This window comes from Sceloporus occidentalis, unplaced genomic scaffold, assembly GCF_023333645.1.
Source record: "Sceloporus occidentalis isolate IW3139 unplaced genomic scaffold, rSceOcc1.0.p SCAF_1, whole genome shotgun sequence".
NCBI lineage: Eukaryota > Metazoa > Chordata > Lepidosauria > Squamata > Phrynosomatidae > Sceloporus > Sceloporus occidentalis.
Genome location: NW_028316981.1, coordinates 7,777,488 through 7,804,060, shown reverse-complemented (window position 1 = coordinate 7,804,060; position 26,573 = coordinate 7,777,488). Strand labels below are relative to the sequence as shown.

The window sequence follows — 26,573 nt, the reverse complement described above, 5'->3', positions numbered from 1 at the left end:
CATGATGTGACAGTGTGCGAGTTCCATCTGAAAACAGCTTTAGTCAACAGCCTTGCTTGATATAGTGTATAACTGGGGATAACCCCTAGAGGAGGGTTCCTAATATTTTTGACTCACGGCAGGGACGTAGCCAGGATTTTAGGAAGGGGGGGGGGTCCAGACTAAGTGCCACCATTATATTGGGGCTTGGGTGCGGCGGCGCAGCCGCACACACCATTCATTTTTCTAACAGAAGGGGGGGTCCGGACCCCAAGAACCCCCCCTTGGCTAAGTCCCTGCTCACGGAATCCTGTATCTTATAATCAAAATGAATTTTATCAAATTAATTTACAATGCACATTTTCCAAACCTTTCTGTGATCCCCTTTATATCCATGTATTTGGGTTCCTCCATTTTGGGGTTCTATCTTTGGGGTTCCTTAGAACCCGGGGGTTCCCTAGGAATCTTCCACTCTTCCTGTGGGAGTTTGGAAAATGTGGATTGTAAATTAAATTAATTTGATAAAATTCATTTTTGATTAATTCGTTTAATTAATTAAATTCATTTTTGATACAATTTTAGCATAGAGTCATGTAGAAAATGAGTCCTGAGTTGGATTGATGCTTAGCACCTTAGAACAGCTCCATCACACTTATTATATTTAAATTACTTGTTATTAACTTTAGGCCTCGTGAATTCAAAGTGAATACATGTGAACTGTATGCTGTAGAGTTAATTGTAATTAGGAGTATGTATTTAGGTTTGCCAGGGAAGTGTGGATGAGACAAGCCAATAGTGAGCCTTTTCCAGCTGACTTAAAGACCAATAAAACCTTTTTTAAAAGAGGATACTTGCACTTGGCAAGCCTTACATTCACTTCTGAAGACCAATGAATATATGGCTCTGTGTAAGACCAGCTTGGAAATGTATAACACTCTACCCTGAAAAACAGGTTTGTGACGCTGAAAGCACCAGCACACCCTCGGGGAACCTCCAAGACAGTCCTAGTGGACAGGGGTCCCGAGACGAGTTTGGAGAGGGGTCACACATACCCCCAAATCTATTTTTGCGCAAAGAAAATGGCTGCCGCTTGTCACGTGGTGTCAGAAATCCCCTTCATTCATTTATTCATTCAGGGGTTTCTGTCATGAGAGTTATAAGTTTAGGGTTTTGTTTGAATATTATTACATTAAGGTAATAGTTGGTTTAATGTTAGATTTTATAATGGGTTAATAGAATATACTAGAAAGAGATAGACTGACTGTTAAAATATGTGCTTGTTGTTAAGGTTGGAATGTGGAGGGAGTTACCCAGCCAGCAGAGGCTTGGTCTTCAAAGGCTAGAGACAGGTCTCTGTGATGGGAGGGGGGACTGAAACATAGAGTGCCTATTGCTTATATGATATTATGTTAATATGTTTATTATATTTTAATGTGCTGCTGTAATATCTTAATGTGCTGCTATACTATGTTGGGTTACAGGATGATGGGGTTTCTAGTTGTGCTTAAATATACATATATATGTTAGTCTTATTGTGGCTTAAGGTTTATACCTCAAGGTCACGGGTGCAGTGGGGAGATAACGCTGCGTGAGAACTTAATTGTTTTGAGAGTTTGCCAAGATCCCGGACTGGAAGACATTACAAAAACATCACTAGGGAGGCGATTCATCACTGCGCGGGAAAGAGTTATCCAATTAATTTACTTCATTGCTGAGGTTATATAAACCATATGTTAATACACACTTTCATTCCTGACAAAAAAGTCACTTCTGTTGGATGTATCTCTTTTTTCAATAAAGCTGTTACTTTTTCAAAGCACAGCCTCCTGTTGTAAGAGGGGGGCTACAATTGGGAGCCTGACACATGGCAAAGTTACGCCGATGATCTGACAAGGAAGGGACCTGTTGCTAGTGGTCAGAGGTCCTGAGACGAGTTCAGAAAGGGGTCACATGCACCCCCGAAAAAAACCATATTTGCTGCAACCAAAAATGGCTGTCCCTCTTGGGGTTCAAGGGAGGTTTCTATGTAAGTCAATACCCCAAAATCTGGAACCCCAAAGGATGATACCCCAAAACCTAGAACACCCAAAGGTAAGAACCCCAAAAGTTAACTCCCCAAAATGAGGAGGCGGAGCTAAGACCAAAAAGGGGTGGGGCACCTGTCATTTTTTGATTTGATGAAAGGTATACACCTTATACTACTCAGGTGGTTTTCCCTTGGCTTCCAACAGCCCCAATCTAGGAAAAGCCACCCAGATGGATGGGCAGAAGTGGTTGGGCTGTAGCTTCAAAAGGGCAGTCTTCCTTTTTCTCTTGGAATCCCCCCCCCCCCCCTTTTCAATTTAAGCCTTACCAGGGCTACTAAGCCTAGGCTACACTCCTCTCCTTCTTCCCCCTTGAGACAGCGTACCAGGGATCCTCCTTTTCTACATTTCAATCTTCTGCCGAGGAGGGATTTCATAGCCTCATCCCCCAGTTCAGGAGGATATTAACAAAGTGGAACACAATAAAGGGCCTGGTGCAGAAGGTGTATAAGGATGGCTGCCTTGATCCTCAAGAAGACGGAGAAGTGTCATAACCGCCATCTTTAAAGATCTAAAGGGCTGTATGTAGGAGATGGAATATGTTTTCTGCTGCTCCAGAGGGCAGGACCAAGAATCATAAAGTTGGAAGAGACCCAAGGACCATCCAGTACAACGCCCCTCTGCCATACAGGAACTCACAATCAAAGCATCCCTGACAGATGGCCATCCAGCCTCTGTTTAAAGACCTCCAAAGAAAGAGACTCCACCAGCCTCTCTGAAGGAGTGTCAGGAAGTTCCTCCTAATGTTGAGCTGGAATCTCTTTTCCTGCAGCTTGCATCCATTGTTCCGGATCCTGTTCACTGGAGCAGCAGAAAACAAGCTTTCTCCCTCCTCAACGTGACACCCCTTCACATACTTAAACAGGGCTATTATATCACCCCTTAACTGTCTCATCTCCAGGCTAAACATTCAGGGCTCAAGAATTTGTTAAGATTTAAAAAAAAAAATTGTAGACAGATCCCGTTTTTGGGGGAAATGGTAAAAACAGAGGGATGTTAAACCTTTTGTAAAGAGAAAAGCAATGTCTTTCTTTGGCGCTCCTTTCTGAGGGAGGCTAGGCTGGACTGCTCTCTACCGTCCTTTTACCAGGAGGCAAAACTTTTCATTTCGGGCAGGCTTTTAAAGATTCTAGCGTAGATCATTAAACAGTCTGTACACATGTAAAAAGGAATGCCACGATTACTAAAAGTCAACACGGGTTTCTCAAAAACAGCTCATGCTAGACTAACCTTATCTATTTTTTGATAGAATCACAACTATTATTATTATTTTCTTACATCCTGCCTTTCTCCCAATATAGGGACTCAAAGCTTGGTAAATGAAGATAATAATGTGGATGTAGTCTATCTTGATTTCAGTAAGGCCTATGACAAGGTCCTCCATAATATCCTTGCAAAAACCCTAGTCAAATGCTGTTTGGACAATGAATGTTAGGTAGATTTGTAATTGGTTGACCGGGTGCTCCCCAATGTCTCCTCTTCATCCTGGAGAGAAGTGACCAGTGGGGTGCCACAGGTAGGGTTGCCATAAGTCAGGACCTCCAAACCGGGACAAATGTAGGGCAACATTTTCAAATGTAGGACACATTTTTTAAAAATGGAGGACGTGCAAAAAAAATTGAGGTTTTTTTTAAAATCTTAATATAAATGCATGTTTTTTAGGCATGATCAAAATGGAGGACATTTTGGCATTATCCTTAGATGGCAGAAATGTACTTGCCCTCGGGTTCAACTGTACTTCTCAGAAGTGTGTACTTGGTCAAGGGACTGTGGTTTTTCTTCACTGCGCATGAGTTTGTAAAAATCACAGCAAGTTACATTGGCTGTGCCTCAGAGGCTTGTTGATATCAATATCACCATCATCATCATCATCATCATCACCATCATCATCATCATCATCATCATCATCATCATCATCATCATCATCACTATAATTGTCCAGGAAAGGCAGACTTGTTAGCATTCAAAGCGCCATAAATACACAGAAAATGCACTTGCATATATTTAATAATAAAAAAATGAAAAAAATAAATAAAAAACAAGGCAGGGGTGTATATATTTAATAATAAAAATTTATGTAATAAAATAAAAAACAAGCAATAATAAAAATTAATGAAATAAAATAAAAACAAGCAATAATAAAAATTAATGAAATAAAATAAGTATTTTTAAAAATAATTTTAAACCCCCCCAAAACTAAGGCAGACCTAATGGCCACCGACTCAGCTTTCCTCCTCCTCCTCCTCTGCCCCAATTCTGCCCTTCAAGGCACCCTTCATCTTCCTCATCCTCCTCCTCAAGGCTATGGAATCCTGGGAACTGTAGCTCTGTGGACCATTCAGCCTCCTTTTGTCAAGAGAGCTCTGGTGCCACAAGAAACTACAATTCCCAGAATCCCATAGCACTGAGACATGGATGTTTAAGGGGGGGGGGTCAAACTATTTCTACAGCCTTTTGCTACCCCAAAGCCCTTCCTATTTACAAGGCAAAATCTCTTCCTTCCAAGCCATTGAAAACCAACCCAAGGGGAGGGCTGATTGCTTCTTTCCCATTGGTCAGCTTCTGGAGAAATTTGCATATTACAAGTAAAGGTGTTTAGGGCCTCAAAAACGATCCTGTGATAAAGAATTACAAGAATACTGACGCGGTAGACATTTAAAAGATGAGGCATTTAGACTCCCAGTGAAACAGGAACGATTTATGGCCTTTTTTTTCTCACTGTAACCTGGAAAGTAATGCCTCTTGCAAGACATATATACCAAGTGGGCTGGCAATAGCTCTGAGTGGCAGGTGTCTTGAAGACCTGCTCTCTAGGCTATCCCAGGCAGGGAGTCAGGGAGGGTGGCACACAGCCACGGGGAGGGAGGGGTGGAGCTGCCTCCAGGGCCTCGCTGGGGGGGGGAGTCCTGGGGGTGGGGCCAAACTGGGGTGGGACTGTGTGGCCCCGCCCCAAACCAGGAAAGTCCCGCCCCCCAGGTGGGATATGCCAACCCTAGCCACAGGGCATATGAACCCAATGCTAGATCTATTTCCTTACTACGAATACTCAGAATGTCCACTTTTACAGAGAGTCGACTCCAGACATTTCTGAGAACTGGTGTGCATATATTTATTAAATTAAACTATTTAATTTTTGAGAAATAATGATTTTATATATGTTTTATGTGTTGTCTGAGTACCACATACACAGTAAATGTGTTTTTATCTGTTTTCTAATAGCCCTTGAAGAAGACCAATTGGGGATGAGACCAAAACACATTGGGCTTCTATTTTGAATATGGCTCCTGTATTCCTCCCAACCCCACAAGCCATTATTCATTCAGGCCTTCAAACAGTCAAACTAGGTTTTGAAAAGACACATTTGCTAAGAAGATAAAGATGCAAATGATAAAAAGATACACAAAAATTAAAAAAGAGCTTCACACCAATTCTTCACAATCAGGGGTTAATCAGACAGACATCCAATTATTCCAAACAGAATGAAGGGTGTGTTTTTTTTTAATTATTAACTGGCACGACACTGTAATGTTTGGTTATAATGTTTTTATCCAGCAATTTTAAAATTATTTTTATAATGATTAAAACATTACAGGCATGTTCAGTAATTCTTTATTTCACATCTCATTAAAAGACATCTCAATGTTTCCAGGCAGGGAAATCAACAACCCCAACTAGTCCAAAGCCCTCAAAGAGAAAGTCAAATTGCTTCTGTTACAACAAAAATGTAGGACTTCAGTGAGTTCTCTGAAGTGGGATTGCTCTTCTTGAGCACTTCTTTACACCAGTTAAGACCATAAATGGTTTCTTCCTATGCAGGTTGCTTGTTGGCAAGTGAGCCCCTGGCTTAATTTTTTAAAATTACTTTATTGATTTTCAAGTCTTTATAAGGTAGTCAAACATTGCAGCGCAACATAAGAACAAACAGAGCAATAACCATAGGATGCGATGTTACTCAGCGAGCATTAGTTTGCAGGATTCTGCAGATGGGAATTGTCTGGAGTCAGTTCAGTCTTTGCACTGAGTTGTAAAGTGTCCTTCCAGAAGTTGCTGTGAGAGTCTGGAGGTTGGAGGTGGTGTGAAGGTTCATTTACAAATTCAATAAAGAGCCTCCGATCCTCATAAAATGTGCCCTGTTTTGAACGTCCGTTAAAAAGTCTCATTGTAGTGGAAAGTTTCCCATTAACCATAGGTAATTTCCCACCAACCTTCAGTAGACAGATTCCCATGTTTCCAACATTTGGCCACCTCAAGTCTTGCAGCCGTGATAAAAAAAAAGCAATCACTGTTCTGTACTTAAGGGTGGCATTTCTATCTATAACACTGAGAGTAAAATCAGGGCCGGACAGAAGTACAGAGTTTGGCATGTAATACATGAGACTAATGTAGCACTAGGTGTATCTTGGGGCATTCAACCCACATAGATATAGGATCCAGTGTCCTTGCATCCTCTCCAGCAGCTCATTGGGAGACTCTGTACCATTTTTGATAGTAGGATGGGAGTAAGGTACCAGCTATGTATAGCTCTGAGGAATTTTTCACTTGTGACTGATGACCTAGACTTAAATGGGGGTGAGTACCATATATGTGTCCATATGGATTCTGGTGTTGATAGCTTTAATTCCGATTGCCAGAAAAAATGGACAGACAAGCCCCTTCTATATGTGTGTTCCAGCAAATGCCAATATGTATATGCCGTGTTTCCTTTAGTCTGGGCTTTAGTTTTCACAAAAAGTTGCGTATTGGGTGAGTGGCCATGAAAGTCTCACTTAATTTTTTTCTACATTACAGTTAGCCCTCCTTATCTACGGATTTTTTATCCATGGATTCAAGTATCCATGGCTTGAAGATATTTTTTTTTAAAGTGTAAATTCCAAATAGTAAACCTTGATTTTGCCATGTTATATAAGGGACACCATTATGCTATGCCATTGTATTGAATGCGATTTGAGCATCCATGGATTTTGTTATCCACGGGGGGTCCTGGAACCAAACCCCAGCAGATAACAAGGGCCCACTGTATAAGGAAAAAGTTTTTCCTCTCACTGAATTTCCCCCCTATATTGTAAGGAGTGCAAAGGTTTCTATCCTGTGTGTATTGCCTGATGACGGGTGAGACTTGCCTTCCAACCAAAGTTCCTTCCACAGTGCAAGCATACAAAAGTTTTCCCCGCTGTGTGAGTAGACTGATGTCGAGTGAGGTTTGCCCTCCAACTGAAGCCCTTACCACATTCCAAGCACTTAAATGGTTTCTCTCCTGTGTGGGTTGCCTGATGACGGGTCAGGCTTGTCTTCCAACTAAAGCTCTTTCCGCACTCCAAGCATTCAAATGTTCCCCCCCCTGTGTGAGTAGACTGGTGTCGAGTGAGGTGGGACTTCCAACTGAAGCTCTTACCACACTCCAAGCATTCAAAGGGCTTCTCTCTTGTGTGGGTTGCCTGATGATGAGAGAGGTGCGTCTTCTGACGGAATTTTTTCCCGCACTCCAAACATGGAAAGGGTTTCTCCCCTGTGTGGGTTGCTTGATGACAAATGAGGTATGTCTTCAAAGAGAACCCCTTCCCACACTCGAGGCATTTAAAGGGTTTGTCCACTGCGTGATTTGCTTGGTGATTTCGGAAAGTTCTCCTCCACCTGAAGCTCTTTCCACACTCCAAGCATTTAAAGGGTTTCTCCTGTCTGTGAGCCGCCTGATGACATGCAAGGTATGTCTTCCAACTGAAGCTCTTTCCACACTCAAGGCATTTAAAGGGTTTTTCCCCTGTGTGGGTTAGCTGATGAGAAGTGAAGTGTACCTTCTGACTGAAGCTCTTTCCACACTCCAAACATTTGAATGGTTTCTCTCCTGTATGAGTTGCTTGATGGAGAGTGAGGCTTCTCTTCCAGCTGAAATTTTTCTCACACTCCAAGCATTTAAATGGCCTCTCCCGCGTATGAGTGACTTGATGGCGTGTGAGGTGTACCTTCGTATTGAAGCTCTTTCCACACTCCAAACATTTAGAGAGTTTGTTTCCTGTGTGAGTTCCCAAATGAGAAGTGAATTTTACTTTAGAAGTAAAACCTTTTTCATATTCCAAGTTTTCACATAGTTTCTTCCCTCTGTGAGTTGCCTTATGGTTTGTAAGGCTTGCCCTCCAGCTGAAGCTCTTTCCACATTGGAGACATTTAAATAGCTTCTCCCCTCTGTGAGCTGCTTGATGACAAGTGAGGCTTATCTTCCATCTGAAGCGCTTTTCACACCGCAAGCACTTAAATGGCTTCTCCCCGGAATGGGTTTTGTGATGACAGAGAAGGTGTATCTTCTGACTGAAATGCTTTCCACACTCCAAACACTTAAAGGGTTTCTCCCCTGTGTGAATTCTCCTGTGGAGATCAAGTTTGCTTTTACAGTTGAAGCTTCTTCCACATTCATGACAAATGCATTTACCCTTTCCCTCTTCTTTGTGTATTATTTCTTGAACTGAGATTCCACAGATGTCCGCAACTTGAGAAGCAGTGGCCTTGTTTCTCCTCTTGTTTTGAGAATGATTTTTTGTTCCCTTCTGTTTACATTTTGCTCTTGGTAAGAAAGTCCCATTTGGTTCTCCTTCATCCTCATTCTCTTGCATGTCTCCACCTTGAAAGGAGAGAAACAAATGTTTAACAGCTAAGGGAGAAATAGATTCTCAGATCAAAGAAGTAACACAACTGGTTAACATATTTACAGTCTCCCCATGGGTTTTCTTGAGAGCCCATCCCCACTCGATATGGTAAACTCTGTTGATAAAGCTGGCTGCTATGAACGTTTCGGAACCATAATAACTGATGACTATGCTCCTTTCTTGCTCTCAATTACTTAGTACTCTTGTTCCTTTTAGATTTTTACAGTCTCCCCATCTACACAGGAACTCTCATACACAAGATTGTTGTAAATCGATTTGATGACAAATAACTGCAGCAACAATAGCAAAGAATTATTCATAGCTAGCCATTAATAAACCTCTGTCTCTATTCTTCCAGGATCCCACACATTACAGTTTCTCATGCTCCAAGCTTCTTAGCAGTTCTGCTTGAATATCCAGCCAGAAGGAGTTAAGCGTTATTTATTCCAAAAGATAGGATCTTTTAGATTCAGTTCATGAAAGGTGTATGTGAACCAAAGGAATGACCCAATCCAGGTCACTGATGGCAAAAGCAACATTTCTAATAACTTGGTTCAAGAAATAATTTCAGCATCATTTGTCACAATCAAAAGAAGGAATTGGTAAAATTGTGGCATGTCTTTGATGCATTTTAACATGCTACACGAAGATTGGGATATCTTTGCTGGGAGCAGCTGTTGATCACTCCGTTTACAGTGCAGCTACTTCCTCTGCACCAACAATAATCACATCCATCTAAGTTGGACAATGACATGCCTCAGTTCACCCACCCATTGGTCGGGGAGCTTTGGTAAGTCCCACATTGTAGGATGCTTCCCCCTCCATCGCTGGAAAAAGGAACATTGGGTCTTACCTGTGAGATTTTCGTTTTCAGCGATGTAATAATAATAATAATAATAATAATAATAATAATAATTTGTTTTATTTATATACCGCTATTCCAAAGATCATAGCGGTGAACAGCAAGTAAGCTAATTAGCAAGTAAGCTAATTTGCCCCCAACAGTCTGGGTACTCATTTTAGCGACCTCGGAAGGATGCAAGCCTGAGTCGAGCTTGGGCCCTTTTGCTGGTCTTGAACTCGCAACCTTATGGTTTTGAGTGAATGGCTGCAGTACAGGCATTTAACCACTGTGCCTGAGGAGGCTGTTTCCCTTGGCTCTACAAGGGTGGTTGTATTTCTATTATATTTCTTATACTTATATTTGCATTTAATGCTCACTGAGTTTGTTTTGTATCCTCGGCTATAATATTGACCAGGGGTAGGCAACCTTTTTGAGCCGGGGGCCAGGTTGCTGTCCCTCAGACAACTGGGGGGCCAAAGCCGGGGGGGTGGAGCCGCATGCCGGGGGTGGGGCTTCCACCCTCCAGGGGCGGAGCCCCATGCTGGGGGTGGAGCTTCCACCCTCCAGGGGCGGAGCCACATGCCAGGGGTGGAGCTTCCACCCTATGGGGTGAGGTTCCACCAAAGCATCATCATCATCATCATCATCATCATCATCATCACCACCTGCACTACTATCATTGTTACAGCAGACCTTTCAGCAATAAATGCACCAAAAATACACAGAAATGCACTTTGGAAAGTCACACTCCTCCTCCTCTTTCTCATTGAGAGGGGATTTTGCACAAAGAACACCCAGGGCAAGCAGTAATAATAATAAATAATACTAAGAATAAAGTTACAAGCAAGGAAATTACTACAATGCAACTGAAAATAAACTGCAGCAAGCATGCACACAGTTTCAACCCAGAAAATCCACAGGGTGCTGAGAGGGAAGTTTGCAGAATGAACACCCAGCTAACCCCCTCCCCCAATGAACCGACCTCTGGCCTTGCTGTGGCTGCAGCTGCCGCTCTGGCTCCCTTTCTCCCTGGCTCTGCACTCCTTCTGCTTCCTCCTCCTCCTTTCCCTGCTCTTAGTGAGGAGGAGGAGGAGGAGGGCGGAGAGCGAGGTGGAGCCTGCTGCAGGCCTACTGCAGCTCCTGGAGCCCTGTTGGAGTGCTCCAGGGGCTGCACCGGGCCTCCTACATGGGCGCCGCCATTTTGTTTTTCAAAATGGCGGCCGAAATCTCGTGTGATCTTTGACATCCTGAGGTCACGCGAGACTTCGGCCGCCATTCTGAAAAACAAAATGGCGCCCAGAGCAGCGAAAAACGGGGGAAATCAGCGGCAATTGGCGGCAGGACTGCTCGGGGGCCGCTGGGAAGGCCTTGGCGGGCTGGATCCGGCCCGCGGGCCGCAGGTTGCCTACCCCTGATATTGACTATAATATTGACTGAGTTTCCAACCAGGAAATACAGATGGAAAAATTAGCCTAGGCAGAAACTGGAGATCTCAGGGTGTGAAGTGGGGGAGAAGAATGTAAGATGTAGTCATGAAGACTAATCGCCTGCAGAAGAAAAGAAAATTAATTGAAAAGCTGAACTATCTCAAAATAATCGACTTCCGGTGGCATGGCGGGTCGTTAAGCACCTCCAAGGCTTGGCTCCCTGGGGTGCTTGCCAATTGCGGGGATTAGCCCGGCTGCGAGTGATATCTGCGGCCGGGATATAACCTCCGAAGTTGAGGAGAAACAGAGGGTCTCGCTTACACACTTCAGACCCCGATTTTCCCGACATTTCTATCCAGTTCCACCCCAGCGGAGAGAGGAGGAGAGAGAGAGAGCTGAGGTGAGACGCGAGGATCGGGAGAAGAGGTGGAGAAAGCCACGTCCGCAAAAGGCAGCCGTTTTTTCGGCACCAGACCCGCCGCCGCTTCTGCATTCTTAAAGAAGACTTTTATGCAGCTTGGTTTTAAGCAGCCACTTTCGAATGCTGGGGATGGACTTTCCATTTAAGACCACCGTGGACAATTAATGAGTAAGAACACCTAAGGGGATTGGGCAACAAGGTCTGCCGCTTGTGGGATAGAACATTGAATTAAGGTTACCAAGACCTGGATGCTTAAAGGGAGAAACTCTTTGCAGCTGGATAGCCGGGATAAGAGAAGATCTGGACGTTGTCAGAGGAGTCAGAACAAGAGAAGAACCTAAGGGGGGGAGAGCTTAGAGAAGAAAATGGACTAAGAGGGTGGTTGGAGACTTTAGCTCTTCCCAGAGCCCCAGAAGTCCCCTTTTTATTTTTTCCACTCTTAGGGAAGCTGACTCCTTGAAGCATCGGCCCCGCTATCATTAGGGCAATCCGAGGCTGCGGAAAATTTACTACTTGCATGTCCGGGGAGAAGTAGTAACCTAGCTGTGATTCCCCACTGGAGTCTTCTGGCTTACCTCTCTCTTTGGCGCTGAACTGGGACTTGGGACAATTTGTTTTTCCACAGAGATGTCCTATCTTCGGTTGGGTTAAGAGTTGGGAAGATTGGAAGAATTGGAAGAAGAGGATTGAAAGGATGCTGAGCTGCTTGGACTTTTGATGTCTTTTTCTTTTTACTGCTTCCCTTTTTTAGGGACTTGGACTGCTGTCTCTGGTGAATATATGTTTAACTTAGCCCCTCATTAGTATTACTTAAAGGAGAAGTAAAGATCTTCCCTTGCTCCTTTTGCAATTGGTAAAAGGTATAAGGTGATATAAGTTCTGGATGAATGTTAAAATACTGAAATAATATAAAGAAGTGAGCTATAAAGTATCTATATAGTAGGAGTACCTTATTATTGGGTAAGAGTTTAATTTGAAATCAAGAGATTAAGAGCTTAGGTGTTGAAACAAATACTCTGTAACAATTAGGTTTTATTGAGAGAGGTGCTTGCTACATTAGTGTTTTATTAAGACGTCTGGTTCTTCAGGGTCAGTAAGCCACAAGGCTGAAGTTACTATACAGTCTCTTTCGCTAAGAGAATATTTTGGAGTTATAATTGCCCTCCTTCTTGTTACATTGTTATTGCTGCTGTTCTGGGCTAAATTTGAGGCAGCTGTTGACGGGTGCCATTAATTCAAGGTCAACTAACATATGATAAGGAGATAACAAGCTTTACATAACGCAGCTGCCTTTTCCTCTCTCAACCTCCTCCTTCTTTTGCTCTTGTTTTCTCTTTTTAGAGACATCTGCTGCTTAACTCTACTAACTGCAAATTTATAAAACATCTGAAAGTTGACATAATAAGAGACTGATTTAAGTGCAGAATTACATAGGAAAGTATAGGAATATAAGAGTAAGAGTATTATAAGCACATATTTGAAATATCGGTACTTTTGAAAAAAAAAAGTATAAGATACTTTTCTCAAAGCAGATAAGTAGAATTCATTGAGATATAAGGGAAAAATTGAGTACCTGAACTCTTGAACAATTAATGCTAACTAGAAAGATGGCAGCCAAAGCAGCAAGTCAAACTCAAAGAAGAAACTCTATGGAAACAAACACAAAAAAACATTGATCAATTTAACCAATTGATGGAAGCAATCAAAAATTCACAAAGAGAGCTCCAGCAGGAGATAAGGGACTCAAGGGAAGGAATGTCCTCAGAATTAAAATTGGAAACTAAACTAATCAGACAGGATTTGGACAAAATTAATAAGGATGTTACAAAAATTACAGGGAAAATGGAAAAATTAGAGATAGCCACGAAGAAATTGGAGAAGAAAGTAGAGACCTTGTCAAATACTCAGATAGAGGAACAAGAAACTTCTCTGAGACTGCAATTGAAAATGAGAGAGCTATGTTTAAAGCTTAGAGGGGTTCCTGAGCAGCCAAATGAAGATCTTTATGAATTCTTAACTCCAATACTAGCGAAATATGTGAACATTCCGGTACAACAAATGAATTGGGAGATTGATCGGATGTACAGATTGAACTCAAAAGTAGCGAAAGAGAAAAAATTGCCCAGGGACATTGTGATCTATTGGGTACGAAAAAGAATAAAAGATACTATGCTACAGAGAAATCACAAAACAAGATTGGTGATACAAGGACAAGAGGCCCATATCTATAAAGACATCCCTCCAAAGATTTTGAAACGGAGGAAGGAATACAAATTTTTAACAGATTTGTTAAAGAAACATCGAATTCCCTACAGATGGGCAGAGCTGGATGGTCTCACGGTGCTATGGAAGCAAAGGAGGTTCAATCTACCGATAGTTGAGAAGGCACGTGAGTTTTGGGAGAAATACAGGACTGAAATAGAGGAGATAGGGAAAGGAACAAATCTGAGAGAAGACGGAAATGGAGAAGAAACCCTGGACGAAGAAGAACCACAGACAGAAGAAGGAGCATCGAAGGAGGAGGAGGCGTCAAAGGACGAGGAAGAGCTTAACGTAGGACGAAACGAAGATCTGAGTGGGGACCTATTCTTTGGAATAAACTAAACGTACTGATTTAATAACAACTTTTCTTTTTTTTTTTTAATAAATAAGCTTTTGAAACTTATTGGATCCTTTTTCTCTTCCTAACTGAACTAAGATTTAAAGGAAAATGAAGTTAATTACTTGGAACGTAAAAGGTATGAACTCCCCTACTAAACGGAAAAAGGTTTTTCACGCCCTGCATAAAAACAATTATGACCTGATCTGTCTACAGGAGACACGAATTAAGATGAAGGATAAAAAATTTTTATACTTCCCCAAACTTGGGAAAGAATTCATTTCAGCAACTATAAATAGGAAAAAAGGAGTGGTATTATATGTTAAGGAGCACATGAATCCAAAAGAAATATTTAATGACAAGGAAGGTCATTTTGTAGGAATAACTATAAACTTTGATAAAGAAACAATTTTAGTAATAGGAATTTATGGCCCCCAGACTAACAAAGGTAGATTCTACAAAAAAATTGATAAACTAATTTCAGATTATGAGCACATGAATGTAATAATAATGGGAGACTTCAACGCGGTGATAGACCCAAAAATTGACCGGAAATCTACAAAAAAAATTGACGAAAACCAAGGAAAATTGCCCAGAGCTTTCTTTAACATGATGAAAAACATGAATTTATGTGATGGGTGGAGACATATATACAGAGATAAACAGGAATACACTTTCTATTCAGAGAGACATCATTCTCTTTCTAGAATTGACATGGTTTTCCTCTCCAAGTCTCTAAGTAATTACATATGCAAGGTAGGGACGCTCCCAAGAATGATATCGGATCATAATGCAGTCATTATAGAATTGAAGAAAAACGGGGGAGGATGTTACTCTTGGAAACTTAAAGATGAGATATTATTAGACAAAAAGATAGTTGCAAGCCTCAAAAAGGTTATAACTCATTATTTTCAAGAAAACACCCAAGGGGAAATGAAGACCATAATGATATGGGAAGCGAGTAAGGCGGTTTTTAGGGGTCATTTAATCCAACAAGGCTCAATATTAAATCGGAAAAAACGTGAAAAGATATTACACTTAACAAAAAAGCTAGAAGAGAGAGAAAAAAGCTTGCAAATGAACCCAGCCAATAGAAACATAATTGAGGAAATTAAGATCTTACAGGGACAAATAGATTTGGAAAACACAGCAGAAATGGGGAAAGATTTAACCAAGGTAAAACAAAGGGAATTCGAACACTCGAATAAAATAGGGAGACTTCTGGCTATGAAATTGAAGGAGAAGAAACTTAATGCCACAATAACAGAGATAAAAAATCAAGAGGGAGTCACGGTACGGGGAGATAAAATTCAAGAGGTATTCCAGGATTATTATAAAGAATTATATAGAAAACAACCTACACAAATGGCTAAGATTAGGGAATATTTGAAGGAATTTGAACTTTATAAACCATCAGATTTGCAACTGAGGAACTTAAACGAAGAGATTACGGATGAAGAGGTGTTAGAGGCCATAAAAAACTGTAAAGACGGAAAAGCTCCGGGCCCTGATGGGTTCACGGCTAAATTTTATAAAATCTTTGCAGAGGAATTGGTTAGCCCCTTAAGAACGACAATGAATGCGGTTCTGAAAGAAGGAATTCCCCCCTCATGGACGGAAGCAAACATCGTTGTCATTCCTAAAGAAGGCAAAGATTTATCGAACCCCAAGAATTTTAGACCCATTTCTCTACTTAACCTAGATTATAAGCTTTTTTCTAATATCTTGGCGAAAAGATTAAAACATTGTATGCAGGAATGGATCGATGTAGATCAGAGAGGCTTTCTATCGGGAAGAGTAATGGGGGATAATGTGAGAATTATATTGGACATACTAGAATATTATAAACAACACGGGGATAGGAAATTAGCTATAGTATTTGCGGATTTTGAAAAAGCGTTCGATACAATAAGCTGGGAATTTATGTATGAAATTATCGATAAACTGGAATTAGGAAATAATTTTGCTTCATGGAGATTTATAAAACGCAATCTGCATGGGTATGCGTAAATGGTTTAAAAACCCAGAATTTTCAAATTGAAAGAGGCACTAGACAAGGTTGCCCTCTGTCTCCTTTGTTATTTGTGTTGACAATTGAAATATTATTAAAAAATATCAAAAGAGAAACTAATATCAAAGGATTACATATTTAAAATCACAAATACAAAGTTAGAGCCTATGCGGATGATCTTGCGATAATCTTGGACAACCCAATTTCTAGCATAGATTTGTTAATGATTAAGATAGAAGAATTTGGTGATATGACTGGGTGTAAATTGAACAAAGAAAAATCTCTCCTTTTGACTAAAAACCTAACAAAAATGGAAGAGGAGGAACTAAGCTCTCGTGCTGGTATAAACACGCAAAAAGTAATAAAATATTTGGGAATTAGGCTTACTAACAAAAATATAGATTTGTTTGATAATAATTATAAACTATGTTGGGAGGGAATTAAAAAAGATTTAAGGAGATGGAACAGACTTAATCTATCCCTTTTGGGGAAAATCTCGGCTATTAAAATGACGATACTCCCCAAACTACTCTTTTATTTTCAAATGATCCCAATTTCAATTTCTAGAAACACATTTAGAAAATGGAATAAAGAACTAGCGTCTTTTTTATGGGAAGGAAAAAAACCCCGAGTTCGTCTAAAATACCTACAAGATTCCAGAGAGAGAGGAGGGTTAGGACTGCCACATTTGGAATTATATTATGACTCGTGCTGCTTATTTTGGTTAAGAGAATGGTTAACTATGAGAGACAACAGGTTACTGGCAGTAGAAGGTGAAGGACTACAATATGGCTGGCATGCCTATTTAGCCTATGGAAAAGACAAAATTAATAATATCTTTAATAACCATTATATTAGGAAAGCCATATTAGATGTCTGGAAAAAATATAAAAAACAAATTATGACAAAACTGCCAAGCTGGGTCTCGCCACAAGAGGCTTTCCAGAGGAGAGAGATGATCCAAGAAGAAAAGTGGTTGACATATGAGAATCTATTAAAGTGGCAAGGGGAGGAGGCCAACTTAAAGTCTCAAGAGGAACTGGTGAGAGAGGGATATGAAATTAACTGGTTTCCGTATAGGCAGTTTAGAGAAAGATGGAGGGAGGATAGAAAGACAATTGGATTTCATAAAAAAGATAAAGAGCACCCAATATTTAAGATTATAGCATCATATATGAAAGGAACAATCGGGAAACTGTACAAATTATTGTTGCAAGAGAAAATGGAAACAGAGGTGGTTAAAGATACGATGATAGTATGGGCAAGAAACCTAGGCCACAATATAGAATTGGACAAATGGGAGAAAATATGGCGAAACACTTCTAAATTTTTGGCCTCGCAAAAGCTGAAAGAAAACCTTTATAAAATGTATTTTCATTGGTATTTAACACCTGATAGAATCTCAAAAATCTACAAGAACAGCTCCCCAACATGTTGGAAATGTAAGAAGGAGGAGGGCACTTTCTTCCACTGCTGGTGGTCTTGCAAGGTAATTCAAAAATATTGGGATATGGTGAACAGGACACTAGCAGATATCCTAAACTGTACCATACAAAAGTCGCCAGAAGTGTATTTACTGAATATGTTTAACGAAACTATGGAAAGGAAATTTGGTAAAATACTGTATTACGCAATTACCTTGGCAAGAATATCCCTAGCAAAAAAATGGAAGACAGATGAAATCCCTGATAGAAATGAATGGTTGCTGAGTCTATATGAAGCTGTGGGGATGGACAAGCTAACTTGTATGATAAGGGGAGAAGATATGAATGAGGTTAATCACACATGGGAAAAAGTATTAATATATTTAGAGAAAATATGGACTATATGAGAAAGCGAGTAGCTGATGTATATAATATCTCCTATTCTCTATTTTCATTTTTATTTTTATTTTTTTGTTTCTCCATATATACAATTCAATTATTACAGGAATTGGTATCACTGAAGGGACAATGGATTTAATCAAGTTGTAAATGCAGTACTAAGATTGCTCAATTTCCACGCTTCATAAGGTTGAAAATAAAATTTGAAAACGTAAACGGAGGTGCAACTGATAAGATAAAAGAAAGTTACAGATAAGATAAGAAAATAATCACCAGCATTTGGAGGAGAGGGAAGTCGAGTGAATGAGGGGAGAAAGGAAAGATATCTGTATGTGAGGAAGGTGAGAGTATGTGAAAGAAGGAGAAGAGAGGAGAGTAGGTTAAGATAGGTTAAGATTGATTGGAGAAGAAGAAGAAGGGGGTTAGTCGGAAGTGGAAGTGAATGTGAAGGATAGATTTGTAGTGATTCGTGTGGTTAGAAGGTTGTGGATTGAGAAGAAGGAAGGTTTAGTAGGAGAGAGAAGATAGAAAGATAGGAAAATAGGAAATGTGGAGGTGGAAATGGGAAGAGATGATTTTATATGTATGTATGTATGTATGTAGGTATGTAGGTATGTATATTATGTTTTTTGTATGAATGTAAAGCATCAATAAATTTATTTAAAAAAAAAAAAAGAAAAGAAAAGCTGAACTATCTAAGACTCCACACTGGAAAAATTAAACCCTTCAGAAAGACTAATCCCCCACCCTCAAAATCAGGGAGGAATAATAAACTCATGCCCAAGAACAAATAAAATCTGCAAAGAGCAAATCCAAATGAGAAAAGAAGAATAAGATGAGAGCTTCACCTCCAGGGTACAAATGTTTTTAGATCCACTGACACAAACATATTTTCTGCCTTCTGAGAGACAGCCTTAGTGGAAACTGTAGAAGTAAAATGAGGCAAAGCAGGTTAGAGGAGAGAGATAGGTTTTGGAGGGAGAGCAGTCTCTACTTTACAGCACACATGAGTCTGATTTCAGAAACTAACATAGCTGGTAAAGGCTACAGTATTTTTTAAGCATTTGGAAACTGATTTGTTCATCCTCAAGGAAGAGGGAATCTTACCTAGAAAGGTCACCATTTCCAAATTCTCCTCCATGACTTCCTGATACAAGGCCCTTTGGTCCAAATCCAGCAGGGCCCATTCCTCCTTGCTGAAAGACACCACCACCTCGCCCAAGGCCACCTAAGACAGAAACATTATCCATGAGGCAAAAATACTAACCCCAAAGAGAAAACTAGATAGCTTGGGGGTGCACAAGAGGATTCCAATGTTCACACCAGGCATTCGCAAACACCTTAGTAGTTAACCTTGATGGATGCAAAGTAAAAGAGAGAGCTGTCAGGTCCAGGAGATGACCAAGGGCAAGAGCCCCCAGACTGACCTCTTCTTGGTCCTCCAGGGATCCTTCCTCTTACCTGGTCCAGGCTTCCAGAAGGTATTCTCAGGACCTCAGCTTTAAACGATGAGTTGATATGCCTTGTATGTATTCTTGTTTCATCTCCTATTAGGGACATAAAGGCAAATTCAACTTGAGGCTCAGGTAAATAGAACAAAAGCCATCATATCAAGGGGCTCTTGGTAGTCTCAGCATGTATCTACGCTGCAGATTTAAAGCAGCTGGAAACTACCTTAACTGCCATAAATCCATTCTACAGAATCTTAGCAGCTGGAGTTTGGTGAGACACCAGAGCTCTCTGACAGACCAGGCTAAATACCTCACCAAACAACAAATCCCAGGATTCTGTAGGATAGACTCCTGGCTCAAAGTTAAAAGTGGTGTCATAATGCTTGATTTCTGCAATGTGGATACATCCCCAAGAGTGGTCCCTAAACTGTACCCTTTAAGGGACCACTTCTGGGACTTCAACTCCCAGAAGCCTCAGCCATGTTGGCCAATAGTCTGGGGTTCTGGGAGCAGAAGTCCAAAAACCTTTAAAGAGCACAATTTGGGGACCACCATCCTAGAGACCAATGAGGGCTGTCAGGGCATAAAAGAGACCAGTGAGGGCTGTCGAGGCAGAGGGAAAACCAGGTAGGAAGAGAAGAATTTATAAGATCTGAAGAGGGTTTTGGGAGCTGGGATGTGGAAACCCTCAGAATAACCAGAAAGATGGCAATGGACCAATGTTAGGAGGGAAGGTTAGCAATAGGCTAATGTTAAAGAAAACTTGAAGAAAACACATGCAAAGGAAGTTTGGCTGCCAAAGCAGTTTTCAAGTGCAGATAAGGGCACATTTATTACATAAGACCTACTAGGATTCTCTTCAGGACAAACAAGAAAATCAAGGCGAGATTTCCCTGCTTTTAGTAGCTGGTGATAACAGTCCCTTCTGCAGGAGGGAGGCTCTGAGCAGACTTCGGGGCCACCTGACAGCCAGGATTTGAACCCAGAGAAGCAGACCTTTCACTGCTCTTTCTCGTGTCTCCTTCCAAACCTTTCGAACTGCTCTGTGTGTGTCTAAAACAGCCTTTTGTCACTCCAAGAAGATTTTTCTTTTTTCAAGTAAAGAGTATACAAGGGCACAATTATCACATTATAATTATAATTTTCTGACAGTAAGAGCTGTTTGACATTGGTACACACTCCCTTGGAGAGTGAGAGAGTCTCATTCATTAGAGGTCTTTAAGCAGAGGCTGGATGGCCATCTGTTGGGGAAGCTTTGACTGTGAATTCTTGCATGGCTGGGGGCTCGACTGGATGGACATTGTGGTCTCTTCCAACTCTACGATTCTAGGATTCTAAGTAGCTGATCTCACATGGCATCCACTAGTATTCAGCATGAAGACCAGGAAGGAGAGGTTTCTCTGCTTTCAGCAGCTTTTAGCAGCTAGTGATAGAATCCAGGTCCCTGATTCTTAACCCAAAGTGGTGGTGGAGGTGCTGAGGGAACTCTGGGGCCACCTGACAGCCATGATTTGAACCCAGAGAAGCAGACCTTCTTTCACTCTTTGTCCTTGCAATCTTTAAACAGTCTCTGTGTGTCCTTGCAACTTTTAGATCAGCGTTCTGTATGTCTAACACAACTGTTTCACCCAAAACAGATCTTTCGAAGTGATGTCTCAGAAATAGAAATGCTGACAGCATTGAAGCAATCTTACTTTTTATTTATTTATTTACTTATTTTACTTTTTGTTTAATTTATATTCTGCCTTTCTCCAGGGCGGAACAGACAGGCACAAAAAAGCAGCTTGAACCTGCTTTTTCTGAAAGCAGTTCAAAGTACCACAATCCACACCAGTCACTCCCAAGGCAGCCCAAAGCCATGCTGCTGGGTAATTTTTTTTTTGTCACCACCACAGCATCCATGCACACTGTCACACAAACACACAGTCAGTGGCTGCCTGCTGCCTAGATGCCATCCCATTGGATGACTTCCCCTTTGATCAGCCGCACAGTTGCACCTGTGATTCTCCAAGAGGACAGAGCATCTGTGTGCTCAGTAAACCATTGGCAAAGCATAATCATAGGTTACATGCTCTCTTCACCCCATGTCCCCTCTTGGGTACACTGGCTCCATCCTTTTTTAATTCACAGGAGCATTTATATGTAGCTTTAGGGTTAGGGTTAGAATGGATCTCTGCTTTAGAACCGCTCTGACATTGGAGCATTTATATGCAGGGTCAAAGGTGCACATTTTCTAGCCTAAATCAGAATATCCTCGGTTCTGGTTGCTCTGGATTTTAGTCTCAGAGTGCAGTTTAAATCCGTTCTCCACCCACTTTAGAGATGTGTGTCAAAGTGGTTTGAAACTGCCTTATTTGGTGCATGAGTTTCACCCCTCCCTCCCCATATGGTTTACAAAAAGCCTACAACAACAACAACTCATATCAAACAAACAGTCCAGAAGGCTACTGTGGTCAATGATACTGAATGTGCTGGAAGATCCAACAGATATGCACAGTAGAAGGACTTCTACACCACTGCAGAGACCAGGGTCCAAAACACACTGTAGAAATAATATAGTCAGCCCACTTTAATTGCCCTGGGTCAATGCTAGGGAATCCTGGAAATTGTAGTTTGTTGTGGCCTTAGAGCTCTGTCATGCCTCCAGAGCATCTTTGAAGCTCTTGAGACATATATTTAGTTAAGATTATAATAGGTTTTCTATGTATTAGTTTAGGAGGGGAAATAAAGAGCTACAGCTTTAAGAAAGGCAAGGATTGTGGGAAATCCCAGGGTCTCATACTGTCTCCCTCTAGTTATATTCAGTGTGTAGTAAGATTTCAGCCAAGTCAGACCTGGAGAGAGTATTTTCCTTTGACAAAAAGATAAGTCCACAAAGGAAAAAAGATAAGTCCACAAAGGAAAAAAGATAAGTCCACAAAGGAAGAAAGATAGTCCTCAAAGAAAGATAGAATACATCAAGAAGAGAGCAAGGTATTTAGGAAGGACTATTGAAAAAAAGGAGATAAGTTTTGTGTTATTTGTGTTTGTAACCAGTAAAACCTTTGAAAACTTTAGAAATTTGTGGACAAGTCTTTTGTTCTGGCTGTGTTCCCGAGAGCCAGAGGCCTTACTACACCCAAAGTCCATAGTATTGCTCTTGGGACAAAACAAGCTCTCTGACAGAGAAGGCTCAATGTCTCACAAAAACTACAGTTCCCTGAATTCTCTAGCATTGAGGGCAGTTAAAGTGAGATCAAACTGAATTATTTCTGCAATGTGTTTTGGACCCAACTTGATCAACTCATGAAGCCAGACTGTTGAGCAGCAAGATAGGCAGTACAACAACAGGATCTTTATTCCATCTCAGCCACCCATCTTCAAATGTCTTTGAGACCAAAACCTCCCCGGCATGTGTTTTGGGATCATATACTTAAGACATACTGACGAGAGGAAACCGAGTTGCAAAATATTTCTTTTTCTGCATACCCCATGAGGTGACATCTCTGCCATGCTCCTCCATAATCCAGCTGCATCGTGTTCTCTCTCTAGAGTCTGAGGAAGGCTTCTGTCCTTCAGAGGCCTCTTCTGCTAACAAGTCCTGGAAGAGAAAAAGAAGGAAAGATTGCAAAAGAAAGAGGGATGAGAAAAGGAAGGAGGCAGGAGAAAGGCAGGGATCAAATAGGGATGTTCTGTCACCAGATGATTTCCTGAAAATATTGCATAATAAATTACGGAGGATATTTACCCTGAATCTCTCTCACCTGTGGCTCTTTCTTACTTCTCTCTTCTGCCTGGCTCAGGAGGAAACCTTCTGCCAGGGCCACCGCCTGGGAACAGGTCTCTACCCTACATTCCCTCACCCAGCTCTCCATCTCTGGAGGAAGGATAGTCAGGAATTGCTCCAAGATCACCAAGTCCAGGATCTCAGTCTTTGTGTTTTGCTCTGGTTTCAGCCACTGACAACAAAGAGTATGGAGTTGGTTGCAAACCTTTCGGGGTCCTTCAGCCTCTCCATAGCAGACCTGCCTGAAACGCTGTTGCTGGACATCTGAACCAAACACATCTTCATTCAGGTTCTTCCTCATGATCCTCTGCCAGAATCCTCCTCTAATTCTGAAAGGTAGCACAGCCTTTTCTAAATCAGGGACTTGTTCTTGTTCAACCCGAGTCTTGTTCTTCTGTCTTCAGTCTCTGCTCCCAGATAGATAACTGGTCATGAGTTTCTCTCTCTCTCTCTCTCTCTCTGACCAATCCCTCTCTCAAAAAGCTGGAAAAATTACTGAGGATACCAAACCCTGCAAGACACCAAAAACTCTTTAAGAATGAGCTATGATGAACCCTCTCATGCAGTAAGAAAACAATTAAATTTAGGCTGGAAACTCTCATTTTTCTGTAAAGAAGAGAATCATTATGGCTTAAATATGATCTAAATGTGTCTTGAGGAAAGAAGGCATCCTTTTTTTTTGGCTGCCTACTCCAAACTTTGCGCATAAAATCTGAGTTTCCCTTATCCAGAATTTCAAAACCTGAAATGCTCCAAAATCTAAAATTATCCACATGGGTGGCTGAGACCTTTGCATTCTTTTTTATAGTCATCCCTCCATATTTGCAGCTTTGAATTTTGCAGAGTAGATTATTCATGGTTTTGATTAGTATGTTCCCTCTAGGAATCTCTAGGTCCTCCAGCATGACTCTGCCAGAAGCTGACCATAGGAGTTGTGCTGGGAAACCTAGAAGTTCCTAGAGAAAGCACTTCTCTGGGCCTTTCTAGGTCCTCCAGTGTGAGTCTATGATCAACCTCTGGCAGATGTTGACCATAGAGTTGCTCTGGAAGGCCTGGAGATTCCTAGAGAGGTGTTCTCTCAGGTAAAAAGTACAGTAGTTTTTTGTGGGGGTTTTTTGGACTAAGTGGCCATGTTCTAGAAGAGTTATGTCCTCACGTTTCACCAGCTCCTGTGGCTGGCATCTTCAGAGAATTCTGATGCTGGCGAAATGTCAGGAATAATGTCAGGGCTGTTCGAAGGGCTATTCGACAGTGGAACAAACTCCTTTCTCGGAGTGTACACTGGTGCCTCGGGATACGAAATGATCGGGTTACGAAATTTCCGGGATACGAAAAAGTTGGATTGGCAAAAACTGTTTCGGGTTACGAAATATTTTTCGGGTTACGAAATTCATTTCGGCGCGAAATTCAAATGCTGCAAAGTGCAGCTATAGGCTTTCCTGTGCTAACGGATTATTTTTCGGGTTACGAAATTTTCGGGTTACGAAAGGAATGGCGGAACGAATTAATTTCGTAACCCGAGGCACCAGTGTAGTGGTGTCTCCTTCCTTGGAGGTCTTTAAGCAGAGGCTAGATGGCCATCTGCTGGGGATGCTTTGATTGTGATTTCCTGCATGGCAGAATGGGGTTGGACTTGATGGCCCGTGTGGTCTCTTCCAATGCTATGATTCAATGATTCTATGATTCTATAAACTCTTCTAGAACATGGCCACAGAGCCTAAAAAAACCCACACACACAAAAAAAAACTATGGATGCCAGCCATGAAAGCCTTCGACTTCACAAAAAGAATAGTGTTTTTTTATTTGTGGTTTTTCCACATCACAGGGGGTGCTTCACTCCTAACCCCAGCGAATGTGGAGGGACCACTGTATTTCAAGCAAGCAAACTTTGTTTAATTCACAAAATTATTAAAAAATATTATGTATAATCTTCAGGTTAGCCCTACAACCTCAGGTCAACCTCTACAGCATTCTTTCTGTTTGCTCTCTACCTAACAGGCCCTCCTCTCTTTGCGTTGCCTTGCTCATAACCTCCCAATTCCTCCTTTCAGCAGCTCAGTACAACAGAGTACTTCTAGATTGCCTACTGAGGTGGGCCAAGAGATTTTACTCCCTGAGGCATAGCAATAGCATGTACATTTCCATACCACTTATCAGTGAGGATGGAGCAAGCTTGTTTTCTGCTGCTCCAGAGACTAGGACCCGGAGAAATGGATGCAAGCTCCAGGAAGAGGGATTCCACCTCAATATTAGGAAGAACTTCCTGACAGTAAAGGCTGTCCGACAGTGGAACAAACTCCCTCAATGGAGAGTGGTGGAGTCTCCCTCTTTGGAGGCTTTTAAACAAAGGCTGGATGGCCATCTGTCAGTGATGCTTTGATTGTGAGTTCCTGCATGGCAGAATGGGGTTGGACTGGATGACCTTTAAGGTCTCTTCCAACTCTTATGATTCTATGATACACTGAATTCTTAAAGACAATTGCTGTTACATATGTCACCAAAGCATCTACACACAGGATACATATCAATAATTGTGGCAACATTCTACACAGTTGAGAGTGCACAGATGCATACGTTTCCTATCAGCAAGAAACAAAACTTACAATTCTTATATGAGACAAGAGGACTTACAACTGGGGAGCCATTTCCTCTTGGTAAGGTAAAAACAGGAAATCCGACCCTAAAACAAAAACAGTGAGCAATTTGCAATTCCAAGCCAAAGCTTCTTAAGAAATATCAACTCAGTGTAAGAAATGCATCATTATTACTTTTTCATTCCTTAATTCCATGCTTCCTGAGGCTGAGCAGAACTGGAGGGAGGTCAACGCCTCTCCTTCCTCCTGGATGCAAGGACCTCCTCCTTTGGTCCAATCCACACTGCAGAAATGATGCAGTTTGAGACCCCTTTAACTGCCCCGGCTCAGTGCTAGGGAATCCTTTAGCAGTTTATTGTGGCACCAGAGCTCTCTGAAAAGAGAAGGCTCAATGTCTCACAAAACTACAGTTCCCAGATTTCCCTGGGCTTCCTTTCTCTCTAGGAATCCCTCTCTCTTCCAGTTTAACCCCTGAGAGCCCAGTCTGTGAAAAGTGTTGCGGGCTGAGTGTTGGACTAAGGCTGTGTCCTCACTGCAGATTAGTAATAATAATATTTAATTATTAATAATTATTAATATTATTTTAGAGTTCAGAGGACCCATAGGTCTCCTGAATTTGTTATGAAAGATGAAAGAAGATTGCAATCTTCCTCTCGACCATTAGCACCAAATCAGCCAGGACTGAGGCTATTTGTGTCATTGTTTGACAAGATAGGAATTGTCACTGACATTGTTGTTGTAGGTTCAGGTGAAGCAGTGCCTGGGACTAATGGTAAGGTTGGTAACTAAGCTCAGACCACTGTCTGTCAAACCTATTGTCTCTTCTAGAACAAATATCATAACTGTATCTATGGGGGGAAAAGGAGGATTGTCCTCCAGGTTACGTATGGAACTTTCTTGTTTCACTCGATTTGGATATAAATATTTGCTTGCAAA

At 41.4% G+C, this 26,573-nt stretch overlaps 1 protein-coding gene across 2 annotated transcripts; it reads right to left on the bottom strand.

The window, feature by feature from the left end:
* Positions 1–5,668: 5,668 nt before the first annotated feature.
* Positions 5,669–25,988, bottom strand: LOC149320575 (uncharacterized). Of its 2 annotated transcripts, none has more exons than XM_089503889.1 (6): positions 25,812–25,988; positions 23,021–23,554; positions 22,746–22,857; positions 19,288–19,373; positions 18,934–19,054; positions 5,669–8,676 (listed from the first exon to the last, which is right to left on the bottom strand). In XM_089503889.1, the coding sequence occupies exons 2-6, from the start codon at positions 23,342–23,344 to the stop codon at positions 7,145–7,147; spliced, it is 2,175 nt and encodes a 724-aa protein (XP_089360015.1). In that variant the 5' UTR covers positions 23,345–23,554; positions 25,812–25,988; the 3' UTR covers positions 5,669–7,144. The 2 variants fall into 2 exon arrangements, with proteins under 2 accessions (XP_089360015.1, XP_089360023.1); XM_089503897.1 differs by lacking the exon at positions 25,812–25,988 and adding an exon at positions 25,675–25,714.
* Positions 25,989–26,573: the final 585 nt, after the last annotated feature.

Bases quoted from the DNA above. Each gene is read 5' to 3' on its own strand.
- LOC149320575 (XM_089503889.1), bottom strand. From the start codon at position 23,344: ATGAGGAAGAACCTGAATGAAGATGTGTTTGGTTCAGATGTCCAGCAA. The intron at 19,374-22,745 runs GTATGCAGAAAA...TGTCCCTAATAG, and splicing joins CAGAGATGTCACCTCATGGG to GAGATGAAACAAGAATACAT. The intron at 8,677-18,933 runs GTAAGATTCCCT...TCTCCTTTCAAG, and splicing joins GGAAATGGTGACCTTTCTAG to GTGGAGACATGCAAGAGAAT.